Genomic DNA, 17,333 nt, shown 5'->3' on the forward strand with positions numbered 1-17,333 from the left:
TAAATAAACGCTAAAATTTAAGACGGAGAATCGTTAGTCTTTACTGGAGAAAAATACCAAAGAATACGCTCTCTTCCACGCGCTTGGAAACACTACAGCCAAAATGGGAGCCACCTAGAAAAACTACCATTTCTGGCTCATTTTTCCAAAAACCAGCTTAACTCTTTCTAAAGACTGTTGACAACTAGTGGAAGCCCTAGGAACTGCAATCTGGGAGGACTTGGACTTAATTGAAGTGATAGCCGTTGAAAATAGAGGTAGGCTGATTTTTTTTTTTTTTTTGTGGGGGGGGGTTGTCTTAGGGGTTTTGCCTGCCATTTCAGTTCTGTTATACTCACAGACATAATTTTAACAGTTTTAGAAATGTTAGTGTTTTCTATCCAAATCTACATATATGCATATCCTAGCTTCTGTACCTGAGTAACCGGCAGTTTACTTTGGGCATGCTTTTCATCCGGACGTCAAAATACTGCCCCCTACCCAAGAGAGAGAGGTTAACAAAACATTTTCATTTACAATCTGTAGAAACTATGAGCATAGAAAGGTTCATGACTTTTATGAAACAGCAGAGTTGAAAAACATATGGGTAATAGAAATCAAAACTGGATGGTGGGAGGGTTTGAGGGGACCTGAAGGGTGGGAAAAAACAAGATGACTAAATGTAAAATATACTGTCTGTAAAATGTATATAGTATCTATAAGCAGGAAGTAGAAGCCTAAGTATTGTTGTCCATTAGTTTACTCCAATTAGGGGACGGATGTTTGGTTTAGGGGAAAATATATAATATATATATATATATATATATACCAAAACATACATGGGCGTTAATAATCATAATGAAGTGGGTACACTTTGAGAGGGGTAGTCCTTTCCGACATGGCTAGCAGATATGGTAGCATACAGTAGTGTTGGTTGATAGTAGCCACATACTTAGTATGTGCTTTAACACCCAGTCATCAGCAGCAAGGCGGCGTTGGGTCAAACCAACTTTGAACTCTGCTGTTTGTTGTATACCTGCCTGTCCGTGTGTTTTGTGGGTATGTGGTGTTCATGAGGACACATCAACACGCTGAGAATGTTCCTGACCTGGGCCAGTATTCACAAAGTGTCTGATCTAAGCGTGCTGATCTAGGATCTGTCTGTATGATATTTCATTCCTTATGATCTAAAAGGCTAAACTTATCTTAGATCAGCACTCCTACTTTGAGACACTATGAATACAGGCCCCAACCTGATCTGTCACATCTCAACTGGCTAACCCATAAACGCATCCAAAGGCAAGTCTATGAAGACAGTAAGGCCATAATGATGGAACACTGTCACTTTACAGCAAAATCCCAATGCTTTTCATTAAAAGTTGAGCATAGGCTTATCCCATGGAGTTTTCACTGAGAAGTAACATCAAACCAAATATCAAGGTGCAGGTATAGTACATTGTCCAATGTGATGTCAGGTAGTCCAATTGCTCTAGGAGTCTTTACTTGGTACAATATGAACCTAGTTGCGCCACTGAACCCATTGGATCCCATTTTAGTCCAGTGGTACTGTTATGTGCCTGTCATCTCCAGATTACACCCCTTATTTGGTCTTAGTGGTGTGCTGCCACATTTATAGTACCATTTTAAAGGAACATCCCAGGAGGACCCATGGGAGGTTCCATTTGACAGCTCTAGATAGGGGGGTGTTGATGAATTGACTTACTAATCAATCGCCACTGTTGCCTGCTGTTTCCATTGTCGGCAAGCCAGCCCACGTCTCCCGTGGCACCTGTAGCTCCCAGCTCGGCCTTAGCTAGCCGCCTGGCGCGGCCCATCAGCGATAGTCAGACTGAGATACAGAAAGGTACCTACAGCAACAGAGATGAGAAATACAGACCTGCTTTCTGCTCCCTCTCTTCTTTCTGGTTGGGATTTTCTCCCTGGCTCCCTCTTTTTATCAAGGTTCTGTCATTCCTTCAAAAATCCATCGCCCATGTCTTTCAACTTCTGTCTTCGCGTCCTTCCCCTCTCTCTCCCTATTTGTTTAATTTCACCTTTGGCTTCTAGCTGTGAAGGATGTGACTACCTGAAAACTTGACGGTGGTCTCTGGTTCGTAACAGCTGAGGTTAGGCTACTGGCAACTAATTCTGACGGTTGTCTGCATTTCTCCCATAGCTGGCTGTAAGGGTCCTCGTCTTGTTTCAACATTTCACAAACACACACTTGCTAGGACCAACCAAGCCTTCCACAGATTCACCCGAGTTTTGATCAGCATTCCTGCTTAACTCCTGTATCCTCCTTGCATCACTGGGCTCCCGTAGTTCCTTGCAGGTTGTCCCTTCTACTCTAAATTAAACTCCTTGCAGTTGCTTGTATTTCCCCTGCAGGTAAACGTGTATATACCTGTGGTATTTTAGCTGAAGAGAATAATTGTCAAAGTATCATAGTCGGCATCTAACTTTGACTCAGTGTCTCCATGTTCCAGTCTGACACGACTTGAAATTGCAAATCAATCCTATGATTGATTCACCATAGTTTCACATCTATGTTTTATATTCTCTTAACACTTTATGATATCTTACCAGAGCTCCAAGCTAACAGATACAGCCTCTCTCAACATTCATGACAGTCGCCTTTCTCTTCAGGCACTATGCAAGGGCAGCCACATAGCGGGCCGGTGGTCCTGGCAGATGACTTGAAGAACCCGGCCATGGAGAAACTGGACCTAGTGAGGAAGTGGAGCATCAACACGTACAAAGTAATACTTGCCACCAGCACCTACTGCCCCCTCCTTCTCTCACTCACATATTCTCAACCTTGCTTTTTCACACCTCTATCTCCCTCCCACAATCCATTTCCGACTTGGACAGGTAAACTACCCCCTTTCCTTTCATTTTTCAAACTGGCTGGCATCTGCAGCTGGCATCTAAACACACACACACACAGCTTTTCATAGCCATAGTTGGATTGGTGAGCTACCTATGATCTCATCTGTCCATTATTCCCCATTGTACACTTACAAAAGAATGAAACAAAAGGGATGCAGCAAAACTGTTTCTCAGTGATAATACACAACACTACATACATATTTTTAATATCCATTTAAAGATATTGCCTTGAATGTGATCACAGCTTTAGATAACTGTTAAATAAAATCTGTCTGCTCCCAGAGCCAACACACAGGCTTTAGCTTGGAGGGCTAACATGGTCTTGAGACAAGTCGATGACCTGGGTTTGATACCTGGGGTTGGTTACACCAGGATTCTGACTGTATCTGATGTTGCGTTCTCAATGCTAACAATGTTAGTGCTAACTCATTTGAAACCAAGATCAGCTACTCTCGGATGCTAACGATGCTAACACTAAGTCGTTCGAAACCCCAGGTCAGTTACACTGGGATAATATATGCTAACGCTAACTTTGAAACACAAGGTCTGTTATTTTAGAATGCTAATGATAAATCGTTCCATTCCTTTGGTCAGTTACATTAGGAATGCTAACACTTCTCTCCCCGCAGTGCACCAGGCAGATCTTGTCGGAGAAGCTGGGCCGCGGCTCACGGACGGTGGACCCGGAGCTGGAGGGGCAGATTGAAGTGCTGCGTGACAACAAGCGCAAGTACGAGCATGTGGTCAAGCTGACCCAAACTCTGGCCAACCAGCTCACCCAGATGATGCAGACTCAGCGGCAGCTGGGTGACGCCTTCGCTGACCTCGGCCTCAAGTCGCCGGAGCTCCATGTGAGTCAGACACACTTTTTATTATTATTAATTTTTTTACTTTGACCTTACCGAGGAACCTGAAGCTGGAGTAGGTTGAAGTAGTTGACACTAACCACTGATACAGGATTTTTTAAAATTCTTTATGCCCGTAATGTTAATGTAAGTTTAGGATTGGGGGTAAAGTAACCTCTTCCTAGGACTGTGGTTTGGGGCATACCTTGTAAGGATGGCCATTTCTGTCGCTGGTTCTTTGTCAATACTCTGAAATGACTTCCTTTCCTCGCTTTTTTTTTCATAACCCCTGATAGCTAGGTGAAAGAACTGGATAGGTTTCCACTATTTTGCTTTCACCTGTCAGATCAGTCAGGGATTTTCTCCCTTTTCTTTTTTACTTGAGCTGCTTCAGGTTGCCTCAGTGCGGATGATTCTGAGTGGGTTCACTTGTGTTGAATTCTCAAACGCACTAAAAGCCTTTGATAAATTGTTTTAATTTGTCTCTATATAAAATGGATTTAAGACAGACCGCCTCATGCAAAGCCAGAACTATTATGTGACTTAGCTGTTTCATACATGATGCATCATTTATTGTTTGTAGTAAATGCGTTATTGATGTACACTGAAATAGTATGAATTACTAAACAAATGTCCTTTTTCCCCCCTGCACTGACTCTCTTGAACTGGCTCTATGCACACTCACACATACTACACTGGCACTCCAACACACACACAGACACACACACACAGACACACACACACTGCATACGCTCAATACACACAAAACACGCCTACATGCATATTGACGCGACACTCACCAATACACACTTTCACACTCTTCACATAAACAGAGTATCTATCCATCCTGACAAGGGGTTGGAACCAAAATTTGTTCTGAACAGAACCGTATTTTCTTTTGTTCCACTGTTCCAACCAGCAAAATGAAATTATGAACCAGTTCGAACCACCAAAAAGTAATGGTTTATATAGGTTCTTTCTGTTCCTTTTTAAACCTCTGAAATCATTGTATTTTTTTTTTTTTACATTAAATATCCACCAGTGGATAGAGCAGCTTGCTATGGAGGGGGCAAGTTATGTAAATGCAAGTGTACTTAAGGGCGAGGAGAGCGCTGGGCATGAAGCAATGGGCATGTTGTTGTGACATGCATGATCTGAATTAGACCCACAGAATGATATCTACGAAGGAGCGGCGTCTTTGAAGAAAGTTTGAATGTCTTTGAACTTCAGAGTTGGCATAACTAACGTTGGACCAGAGCTAGCCTTTGATCATGTCTCTCAGTTCCATGATGTGGCTAGAGTTTTCAAGCGCTAGACCAGAGCTAGCTAGTGTGTGTGGAGTGGCACCAGAATTAAAATAAAAAATACTTTTGTAGTTAATAAATCCAATGTAAAATGTGATATCGGTAGTATCCTTAACTAGAATTGAAAAAGTTAATCCATTGTTCCCTAATTTGAAAATCCCCCTCCCTCATTTTTTAATCACGCCTTTAACGTCAGTAACTACAGTAGACTACATGCTTCGGAGGGAGGGGAGGTAGCCTACACACACTGGCAAAGAATATCAGCTGGCAGGCAGGCAGACACTATAATAAGTTTGCAAAGCCCTCACACTTGGGACTGGAGATAAATGCCCGGAATGTAAAATAAGGTTATTAACCCGTTTCCATGCTTTTAAAATAGTGTTTCTGTTCCCGGCAACAGTATAGATCACTTTTGTTCTGGTTCTGTTCCTCCCAAACATTTAGTTATTTTACAGTTTTCAGTTAGTGGGGCAAAAAAAGTATTTAGTCAGCCACCAATGTGCAAGTTCTCCCACTTAAAAAGATGAGAGGCCTGTAATGTTCATCATAGGTACACTTCAACTATGACAGACAAAATATAGGCTCGTTATTACACTGCTCAAAAAAATAAAGGGAACACTTAAACAACACAATGTAACTCCAAGTCAATCACACTTCTGTGAAATCAAACTGTCCACTTAGGAAGCAACACTGATTGACAATACATTTCACATGCTGTTGTGCAAATGGAATAGACAACAGGTGGAAATTCTAGACACCCCCAATAAAGGAGTGTTCTGCAGGTGGTGACCACAGACCACTTCTCAGTTCCTATGCTTCCCGGCTGATGTTTGGGTCACTTTTGAATGCTGGCGGTGCTTTCACGCTAGTGGTAGCATTAGACTGAGTCTACACCCCACACAAGTGGCTCAGGTAGTGCAGCTCATCCAGGATGGGACATCAATGCGAGCTGTGGCAAGAAGGTTTGCTGTGTCTGTCAGCGTAGTGTCCAGAGCATGGAGGCGCTACCAGGAGACAGGCCAGTACACTAGGAGACGTGGAGGAGGCCGTAGGAGGGCAACAACCCAGCAGCAGGACCGCTACCTCCGCCTTTGTACAAGGAGGAGCAGGAGGAGCACTGCCAGAGCCCTGCAAAATGACCTCCAGCAGGCCACAAATGTGCATGTGTCTGATCAAATGGTCAGAAACAGACTCCATGAGGGTGGTATGACGGCCTGACGTCCACAGGTGGGGGTTGTGCTTACAGCCCAACACCGTGCAGGACGTTTGGCATTTGCCAGAGAACACCAAGATTGGCAAATTCGCCACTGGCGCCCTGTGCTCTTCACAGATGAAAGCAGGTTCACACTGAGCACTGGAGTCTGGAGACGTCGTGGAGAACGTTCTGCTGCCTGAAACATCCTCCAGCATGACCGGTTTGGCGGTGGGTCAGTCATGGTCTGGAGTGGCATTTCTTTGGGGGGGCTGCACAGCCCTCCATGTGCTCGCCAGACGTAGCCTGACTGCCATTAGGTACCGAGATGAGATCCTCAGACCCCTTGTGAGACCATATGCTGGTGCGGTTGGCCCTGGGTTCCTCCTAATGCAAGACCATGCTAGACCTCATGTGGCTGGAGTGTGTCAGCAGTTCCTGCAAGAGGAAGGCATTGATGCTATGCACTGGCCCGCCCGTTCCCCAGACCTGAATCCAATTGAGCACATCTGGGACATCATGTCTCGCTCCATCCACCAACGCCACGTTGCACCACAGACTGTCCAGGAGTTGGTGGATGCTTTAGTCCAGGTCTGGGAGGAGATCCCTCAGGAGACCATCCGCCACATCAGGAGCATGCCCAGGCGTTGTAGGGAGGTCATACAGGCACGTGGAGGCCACACACACTACTGAGCCTCATTTTGACTTGTTTTAAGGACATCAAAGTTGGATCAGCCTGTAGTGTGGTTTTCCACTTTAATTTTGAGTGTGACTCGAAATCCAGACCTCCATGGGTTGATAAATTTGATTTCCGCTGAAAATTTTTGTGATTTTGTTGTCAGCACATTCAACTATGTAAAGAAAAAAGTATTTAATAAGAATATTTAATTCATTCAGATCAAGGATGTTATTTTTTATTTTTTGAGCAGTGTATTTTACAGCTGCTCTTTTTATTATGTTAATTTTATTTGACTTTTTAACATTTGTTTTCTTAACTGCATTGTTGGTTAAGGGCTTGTAAGTAAGCATTTCACGGTATGGTCTACACCTGTTTTAATTTGGCGCATGTGACAAATACAATTTTATTTGATTGAGAGGTCACTCAATATCCATTAATCTCTAGGAAATGCATCATATTTTAGGGAATTAGTATTTTGATCATATTCAACGATACTATGCTTGCTCAGATAATACAATTGTTCTATGGTAGTTATCTTATTGAATTGTCTAAAAAGTGTGTGATGCAATCTTGTCTTTCAGGAGGAGTTTGGCTACAATGCTGACACTCAAAAACTTTTGTCCAAAAATGGGGAGACCCTATTGGGAGCAATCAACTTCTTCATTGCCAGTGTGAACACACTGGTGGACAAAACAATTGAGGACACTATGATTAACATCAAACAGTATGAAATTGCCAGGTAATATGAGAAAATCAGTTTAAATTGGTTTACTGTTACTCGCTGATTGACGTGCATCCTCTTTTTGAACATTTTGACAGCATACGTTATTCCTAGTCATTTTCTGAAATTGACTCAGTTTAGGAAATTGCCATGTCCAAGTTAGTGTTTTGGGGGGGGTTCATCAATGTTTTGTAGGATTTTGTTTGACTGTTGGTCGTGTTACTACCCCTAGCTTGGTCCCAGATCTGTTTGTGTTGTATAACCAACTCCTCGTTGTCTGGAAAAACGTTGACCATTGGCAAGTGAAAAGAAAGAGTATGTAGTTGACTTTCGTCTGGTTTTTGACACCCCCTGTAGAGTTGAGTTCGACGCGTACCGCACAGACCTGGAGGAATTGAACCTGGGCCCGCGGGATGCCACCACGCTGCCCAAGATAGAACACTCCCAGCAACAGTTCCAGATCCACCGCGAGAAGTATGAGAAGATGCGCAACGACGTCTCCGTCAAGCTCAAATTCCTGGAAGAGAACAAGGTACTCCAGAAGCTAGTTTTTGCTGCCATTTCAGGAGACATGAGTATTCTTGGTCTTTTCAAGGGCTAGTACAGAATACATTTGACGAAATTTTGCATCCTTACTAGGATGTAATTGTCTTGGAACCTTTGCTGTCAAGGGATTAACATGGGTAACCAGGATCCCGGGACTGTCTCGGGAACACTCTTCACATTTCCCGAAATAATAACCTTGGAAATTACAATATTTTTCCCCAATGTGGCACTAATGTAATTCCTTAACTTCTTGACGCAACCCATCCCGTTAGCGGGATCATTTTCATCAACAACTGCAGAATTGCAGAGCGCCACATTACATTTTTTTTACTGAAAATATTTATATTCATGAAATCACAAGAGCAATATAGCAAAACACGGCTTATCTTTTTGCTAATCGACCTGTCGTGTCAGATTTTGAAAATATGCTTTACAGCGAAAGCAATCCAAGCGTTTGTGTAAGTTTATCGCTCACTAGACAACATTATGAACACCTAGCTAGCATCAAATTAGCTTGGTCACGAAAATCAGAAAAGCAATAAAAATTAATCGCTTACCTTTGATGATCTTCGGATGTTTTCACTCACGAGGCTCCCAGTTACATAATAAATGTTCCATTTGTTCCATAAAGATTATTTTTATATCCAAAATACCTCCATTTGTTTGGTGCGTTATGTTCAGAAATCCACAGGCTCGAGCAGTCACGACAACGCAGACGAAAATTCCAAATAGTATACGTAATGTCCACAGAAACATGTCAAATGTTTTTTATAATCAATCCTCAGGTTGTTTTTAAAATGTACAGTATAATCGATAATATATCAACCGCAACCCTTTTTCAGTAGGAGAGGGAGAGACAAAGGCTGCCCCACTCTGTTGCGCAAGACAAACTCATGCGAACACCCAGCTTATCCACTGACGTGATGTTATCTTTCTCGCTCATTTTTTAAAATAAAAGCCTGAAACTATATCTGAAGACTGTTGATACCTTGAGGAAGCAATAGGAAAAGGAATCTGGTTGATATCCCTTTAAATGGAGCAAAGGCAGGCTATGGAACATAGAGCTTTCAAAATAGAAGCCACTTCCTGGTTTGATTTTCCTCAGATTTTCGCCTGCAATATCAGTTCTGTTATGCTCACAGACAATATTTTGACAGTTTTGGAAACTTTAGAGTGTTTTCTATCCTAATCTGTCAATTATATGCATATTCTAGCATCTGGGCCTGAGAAATAGGCCGTTTACTTTGGGAATGTTATTTTTCCAAACATAAAAATGGTGCCCCCTAGCTGAAAGAGGTTAAAATACACTACATGCGCATCGGCAGATTAGCCTAAAATAAAATATCACATTATCCAAGCAGGTTGTCGCGTGGAAGCTTTCTTTAGCCTGGCGTATTTTTTTCACAAAGTCATCATAAATTCAAAGCACATGCCTAATTGACACTGCCGGACCGCACATGCAACCCGAATGCAGTTAATAAACAGCACAGTATAGCCTATAAAATGAGTGCTGCTTTGAGCTGTCATTGTGACTCTTCAGACAGTCACAAATGTTATAGGAATATGCCCAATTTACTACATGGGCATCTCTGTCACAGACATTAAGTCTGCTAACAATTCAGAGGCATGAGGGGAAATTATATTTTCACCTAGAGCCTAGGCTATTTTCCTATTCATTCCCACTGAAACCAAAATCCTGACACCTGTCTCGCATGAAAATTCCTAACTTTATTCTGTAATTCATAGATTGTCTCTTGCCTGTGTGTGTCAAAATACCGCTATTACATTTCCCCCACTTCTCTGCACTGTCTCGTGCTTGCTTACTATATGAAAGCTTCGGTTGAGAATGTGTGATCAACAAACAATATGAGAGTAGATATGGATATTTTTTTAACAGGGTTTGGTCCTTGTTAAAATACTTTAATATTGAAACAATTTCCACTCTTCAGCTCATGAATAATGGGGAGATGATCTGTTGAATCAACTTGCTTTTGCCAAATTAGATATTCTGTCATTTGTTGAAGGTTATCTAGCAAGCTTAGCAAGTTTGGTCATTTTACTTTTGTTTGACTGTTACAAAGTTTTGTTACAAAGTTTGTATGATTCGATAACACTATACTCAGGGTGCGTCCTGAGTGCGAACTGTGTCGAGAGCCTACTGCTGAAATGTGCTGAATTAATTGAGGAACATGGTAATGCTCTGAATTTATGAACGGCCTGATTCACAATGTCATTGGCGATCAAAGATAAAGTAACTATCATTACTAAATATCAGTTTCATTTGCTCTGAAATCTTTACATAGTGGCGTAGCCAAGCCGACAACGTGGTGCAGAGCCCTTCTTATTTAGGGTGAACCCTGGCACAGTGACCATATCTTGGTTTTAAATGTGCATCTTCAATTTTTGCATTATTTTTTGGGATTCTCTGAATAAATATGAATTATTCCCACTATTAAAACTAGATACATCTTCAGGCAAATATTCATCATTACTGCCAAGTCGGCCTGGTCTCATTGACTAGACCTAACATAGTAAAACCAAATCCGGGACACTCAAATTGTAAGATATTACGTTTGGTATGGTTACTTAAGATAAAAATGAAAATTGTCATTCGTAACATATCATACGAAATGGGTAATGGACAGCCACAAATTAATACATACCATACGTGACATGTCATATTAAATGGAGTGTCTCTGATTTACGTACAGAATAATACAAAATGCTCCATTAACACAGTTCTTCAACAGGCATTAAATTTGAGTATGTGTTTGTTTACTCTGGTGTGAGTGCTCATGTCCTCTGTTCTTTCTCCGCCCCCTTTCCCAGGTGAAAGTGTTGCACAACCAGCTGATCCTCTTCCACAATGCCATCGCGGCATACTATGCAGGAAACCAGCAGCAGCTGGATCAGACGCTCAAGCAGTTCCACATCAAGTTGAAAATGCCCGGCGGGGATACGCCATCTTGGCTGGAGGAGCACTAATCAACCGACCCACCCCTCCCAAAAAATCCACTGTGGTTTGGTCTGGAGAGGCTACAGAATTACTGTGAAGCAACAGGAAACGCTCTTCGCTCCTTGTCTGCCTCTGTTCCTCCCACTTTTCTTCAGGATTGTAAAAGGTTTTTAGGCAAAGCAACACTAAGACAAAGAATTAATAAAAAAACAAAAATATTTGTCAATCTCTTGGTTGATAAACTGTAAGTTCTGTTTTCTACTATTTTCTCTTGTTCTTCCTGAACAAGGAAATCCATTGACCGTTGTTCTAATCGTGAAGTGGCACTCTTTCTCTCGTTCCCTTTTTTACTTGGAACTGTTGCAAGTTCTTTTTGAATCATGGGAAATTCACTTTTTGGGGTTGATTTGACAAATCTAGTGAGAAGCACGGAGATGTTAAATACATTTTGAAAAGTGTATGGCCTTTTTACTCCAGCTTATTAATGTTGTAGCTCGATAGCGCAGAGACATTTTGGGGACAAAATGTCCGTCCTCTATTTGGCTCTGCATCCAGTTGGATAATTTATCTCCACTTGTTGTAAAAGTTTGGCCACCCATTGATGAAGTAACACTAATGATAGGCATCATTAAATTTACATGATGTATCATAAGCTTGTGTGACACCTGTTATACCCAGTGTATGACTGTAGGAAATGGATTACCGCAGCCTTGGAATTCGATAGCGTAGATTAGATGGTTGGTTTTCACTGTTTGTCATTGTACTGTAATGAATAGCGCCGCTGGGCATTTTATAAGAAGTGTCAATGTCATGTTTATGGTGCTATTATGTTGCAGTAATGATGTTCAAGAAGTGTTGACCATTTGTGTTTGACTTTAATCATGGGTATATGATGGACAATATTAATTATTGAATTGAACATTTTGTAATTCCAGAGAATTTGAAGGACCAGCCTTACCACGTGAACTTGATGTGCCTTGTTTTATGTCTGTACAACTCTCTCGCTCTGGTGTTTCAGCTAAACACAGACCCCTCACACTGCCAGCTTCAGGACCACATAGCAGTAGATGGATAAAGAATGGACCAAACATACCTACATTACATACACTCCAAACCAACATAAACCACTCAATTGTTCCATTTCACTATTACCTCGCCGTGTGAGTCGAATCCTTTTTGCCGCATTTAAGGGGGGTAAATATGAGTAAACAGCTAGCGATTTAGCTGCTAATTAAAGAGTGAGACTTATCTGCTTTAAAACTAACCTATATGCTAAATGAGAACGTAAATGTTTGCATTTTGGAATCAGAGCAACAAAAGTTCAGTCTTGGCATTGTACAACGACAATCTCTATGCTAGTTAATGGCGCAAACAGCACAATGTGACAGTGAAATAGGGTGATTCCCTTGACTTCCCAATTGCAGTCACTTTTTAAAACGTTATCCTCTCAAGTATATAATATCGCACATTTATGTACTATGAGACAAAAAAAACACTTGTGTAAGAACTGTGTATATGAGATGAAACCTAAATGAAAGTGGACTTGAAAAACTTCTTGTACATAAGAAAGACCAGCATCCTTTTCTTGAGCTTCTAAACTTTTGAATAGTTATTTTCTGAATACTATAGTTATTTCCTTTGAAAGGACCACAGGTATTCTAGCCAGCTTTCTCGTCCCTGCGGGCAAAATATGGCATGGGATTTCATAATGATATATTCTGGTTGTTGAAATGTTAGATAGCCAGATGACAACCAGGTGAAGACTTCTTTTTCATGACGCCATATTTTGGTTATCTGGTCAAATTATATCTGAACACCTTCCCTTTAGAACCTGACCATAATGTTCACAAAAGACATCATAATGACGGTATTGCAACCACTTTTGCCCACTGGGGTTCCTGTCTTCTCCTTGTACCTACAGTACCGTTCCTGCTGTACAACAGTGTGTGTATTGTACATCAATCTGTTGTTCAATGACATGATGTAAGCATAGATAAATATATATATTTGTAATTTCCTCTTTTATCTTAGATATATTATAGGGTATATGAATGAAGCCATGGGGCATTTTTCTCATGCTGATTAACAGATGTTGAGTTCAAAAACAGGTTTCTGAATGTTGTGCAATGTCTTTTGGGGGAAAATAATAAAATGTTTTCTTCATAAATGGCTCCTTTTGGTGTTTTTGTATGTTTGCAATAATCGAGCACAGGCATTTTATATTTTCACAATGTCTTTGCATTCTGTGCCTTTGTATGATGTGTGTACAGATTTGGATGATTTAGCTTCATGTGGTGCTGCCACCAGTGGCTGGTATTGAGAAGGCTTAGCTACAGTATATAAATAAAGATATTTTCTGGTGTCACCTTTTTAAGAAAACCTCAAATGCACATTGGTGTAGCTTGTTTTCTATTGATAAAGGAGATCATTCATTATGGAAGCATCTTGTATATAACTAAAGCACATCTTAAAACTGAGTGGAATATTTGTTCTTTTTTTTTTTAACAATTCCAGTGCAACATCTTTTGAATTGAGGCTTTTCCAAGTGGAAAGCGTTTTATTTTAGAATCACCTACCTGCAACACCCAAAAGGCTTAAGCATCACAGGATCTAACTGATTCGTAAAACAGAATGGATGTGAAGTTTAACGACTGTCTTATCAGAGCCATTACAAAAGTAAAAGCAAGTGCTGGTGGAACTGATTTGTGCTTAATAAATTGCTATCTCTGCAATTTGTCAGCAATTCAACTTTGCTCGCTCCTGGTCCGTTTTCAACTCTTTCAATCCTCAGATTCTATTGTTTGTCCTTTTTTTGATTGTACAATTTCAGAAAGTCAAAGCCTATCAGTTAACAGTCCTTTTGTGGTCATCAGACATTAACAGTGTAAGTGCTCACTCACCGGATCTATTATTCATAAGGATAGACTCTTTGTATGGCATATGTTCTTTGTTTGCCTAGATATGTTACTGTAATATAGAATGATCCATTCTGTATAACTGTTTGGCATGTAAAACGCCAGCATGAAGTCATAAGTGTGCCTCGAGGTGTGACGCAAACATATACAGTGGGGCAAAAAAGTATTTAGTCAGCCACCAATTGTGCAAGTTCTCCCACTTGAAAAGATGAGGCCTGTAATTTTCATCATAGGTACACTTCAACTATGACAGACAGATTGAGAAAGAAAAAAATCCAGAAAATCACATTGTAGGATTTTTAATAAATTTATTTGCAAATTATGGTGGAAAATAAGTATTCGGTCAATAACAAAAGTTTGACCTCTGTCATTGCCAACAAAGTATTGAGATAAACGTTTTCTCTAAGTCTTCACAAGGTTTTCACACACTGTTGCTGGTATTTTGGCCCATTCCTCCATGCAGATCTCCTCTAGAGCAGTGATGTGTTGGGGCTGTTGCTGGGCAACACAGACTTTCAACTCCCTCCAAAGATTTTCTATGGGGTTGAGATCTGGAGACTGGCTAGGCCACTCCAGGACCTTGAAATGCTTCTTACGAAGCCACTCCTTCGTTGCCCGGGCGGTGTGTTTGGGATCATTGTCATGCTGGTCCCAGCTCTCTGCAGGTCATTCACTATGTCCCGTGTGGTTCTGGGATTTTTGCTCACCGTTCTTGTGATCATTTTGACCCCACGGGGTGAGATCTTGCGTGGAGCCCCAGATCGAGGGAGATTATCAGTGGTCTTGTATGTCTTCCATATCCTAATAATTGCTCCCAAAGTTGATTTCTTCAAACCAAGCTGCTTCCCTATTGCAGATTCAGTCTTCCCAGCCTGGTGCAGGTCTACCATTTTGTTTCTGGTGTCCTTTGACAGCTCTTTGGTCTTGGCCATAGTGGAGTTTGGAGTGTGACTGATTGAAGTTGTGGACAGGTGTCTTATACTGATAACACGTTCAAACAGGTGGCATTAATACAGGTAATGAGTGGAGGACAGAGGAGCCTCTTAAAGGTCTGAGAGCCAGAAATCTTGCTTGTTTGTAGATGACCAAATACTTATTTTCCACCATAATTTGCAAATAAATTCATTAAAAATCCTACAATGTGATTTTCTGGATTTCTTTTTCTCATTTTGTCTGTCATAGTTGAAGTGTACCTATGATGAAAATTACAGGCCTCTCATCTTTTTAAGTGGGAGAACTTGCACAATTTGTGGCTGACTAAATACTTCTTTGCCCCACTGTATACTAGCTCATCCCAGGACGAAACACCAATAACAGTAACCATAAAATCTAGGCAGCATAAAACCTTGACACCAACACCACATCTGTCACTACAGTGAGGGTGACAAAGTGGCGCCCCCCACCCTTTCCCTCCCTGTCACCCCAGACCACACGGCCCTCCCTTGAGAGAGTGGTGAATTCTGGAAGGGCTCTAAATTGTTTGTGCCCCACTCCTCCCACCAGCCTTGGTGGTAAAATAAGCTTGTGGAAACCAATTGGATTAGCCATTTACACAACAGCCACCGCATCATCAGTTAGCCTAGCCAGGCGCATTAGTGAATTAGCATAGCATCCAGTACCGCATTGGCCTGATGGCTAGGCTAAGTATCCACAAGTCTAAAGACTTGGGGGACTTGAACGGTAGGATCAAACTTAAACTTTTTAAATCTACATTACGTGTCTGTTGACATTTTGTGCCGCTATAACACATGGGTCCAAGGCCCATTTAGCAAAAGGCTCACAGCAATTACACAGCACACTCACCAAACGTCTGTCTCCCAGAGGGTGTCATAGAAATGTATTGGTATTTGTCATTAAGACTAACACCACCAGCAGCTGATGTGTATCTGGTGTTTTTGGTCACCTTTGATTTATGTTTTCTAAGTCCACAGTCGTGGCCAAAAGTTTTAAGAATGACACAAATATTGATTTCCAAAAAGTTGTAATGGCTCTCGTTGGTGGTAGGAAGAGTGGACCAAAGCGCAGCGTGGAAAGTGCTCATGATTCTTTTATTTCAAACAAAAAAAAACAAAAGCGCACAATTCTGTCAAGCAGAAACACCTAACCGAAACCAAGATCTCACAAAAACCCTAAGGAAAATAACTTATATGTGATCCCCAATCAGAGACAACAATAGACAGCTGCCTCTGATTGGGAAACACACGGCCAAAAACAAAGAAATAGAATACATAGACTTTCCCACCCGAGTCACACCCTGACCTAACCAAACATAGAGAATAATAAGGATCTCTAAGGTCAGGGCGTGACAAAAGTTTGCTGCTTCAGTGTCTTTAGATATTTTTGTCAGATGTTACTATGGAATACTGAAGCATAATTACAAGCATGTAATAAGTGTCAAGCTTTTTTCCGGATGCCCCAAACAATCGGAAAGCGGATTCATCAGAGAAAGATACTTTACCCCAGTCCTCAGCAGTCCAATCCCTGTACCTTTTGCAGAATATCAGTCTGTCCCTGATGTTTTTCCTGGAGAGAAGTGGCTTCTTTGCTGCCCTTCTTGACACCAGGCCATCCTCCAAAAGTCTTCGCCTCACTGTGCATGCAGATGCACTCACGTCAGCCTGCTGCCATTCCTGAGCAAGCTCTGTACTGGTAGTGCCCCGATCCCGCAGCTGAATCAACTTTAGGAGACGCACCTGCCGCTTGCTGGACTTTCTTGGGCACCCTGAAGCCTTCTTCACAACAATTGAACCGCTCTCCTTGAAGTTCTTGATGATCTGATAAATGGTTGATTTAGGTGCAATCTTACTGGAAGCAATATCCTTGCCTGTGAAGCTCTTTTTGTGCAAAGCAATGATGACGGCACGTGTTTCCTTGCAGGTAATCATGATTGACAGAGGAAGAGCAATGATTCCAAGCACCACCCTCCTTTTGATGCTTCCAGTCTGTTATTCGAACTCAATCAGCATGACAGAGGGATCTCCAGCCTTGTCCTCGTCAACACTCACACCTGTGTTAACGAGAGAATCACTGACATGATGTCAGCTGGTCCTTTTGTGGCAGGGCTGAAATGCAGTGGAAATGTTTTGGGGGGATTCAGTTCATTTGCATGGCAAAGAGTGACTTTGCAATTAATTGAGGAGAGAGTGGATATATTTCATTTAGAAATGGGTCCTTGAATGGAAGGACTGAGGACTAGTTCATGTGTTTATTAATTTATCCCCTTGACAATAGGTTCTACTTTATTTATCAACATCTTTCTAGGCTATGAGACTTGGATAATTGTCTGTCACTGCGAAAAAATGAATAG

General features: G+C 41.5%; 1 protein-coding gene across 5 annotated transcripts in view; it reads left to right on the forward strand.

The window, feature by feature from the left end:
* The window catches only part of LOC115145800 (arfaptin-1-like), a 44,956-nt gene extending 31,678 nt beyond the window's left edge, over positions 1-13,278 (forward strand). For all 5 annotated transcript variants that reach the window (XM_029687334.2, XM_029687337.2, XM_029687336.2 and 2 more), the window contains 5 exons: positions 2,626-2,738; positions 3,498-3,719; positions 7,470-7,627; positions 7,967-8,141; positions 10,985-13,278. In XM_029687334.2, coding sequence (XP_029543194.2) covers positions 2,626-2,738; positions 3,498-3,719; positions 7,470-7,627; positions 7,967-8,141; positions 10,985-11,140 — 824 coding nt within the window. In that variant the 3' untranslated portion in view covers positions 11,141-13,278. The remainder of the gene's footprint in view (positions 1-2,625; positions 2,739-3,497; positions 3,720-7,469; positions 7,628-7,966; positions 8,142-10,984) is intronic.
* The last annotated feature ends 4,055 nt before the right edge of the window (positions 13,279-17,333 follow it).

Source organism: Oncorhynchus nerka, linkage group LG18, assembly GCF_034236695.1.
Source record: "Oncorhynchus nerka isolate Pitt River linkage group LG18, Oner_Uvic_2.0, whole genome shotgun sequence".
Taxonomy (NCBI): domain Eukaryota; kingdom Metazoa; phylum Chordata; class Actinopteri; order Salmoniformes; family Salmonidae; genus Oncorhynchus; species Oncorhynchus nerka.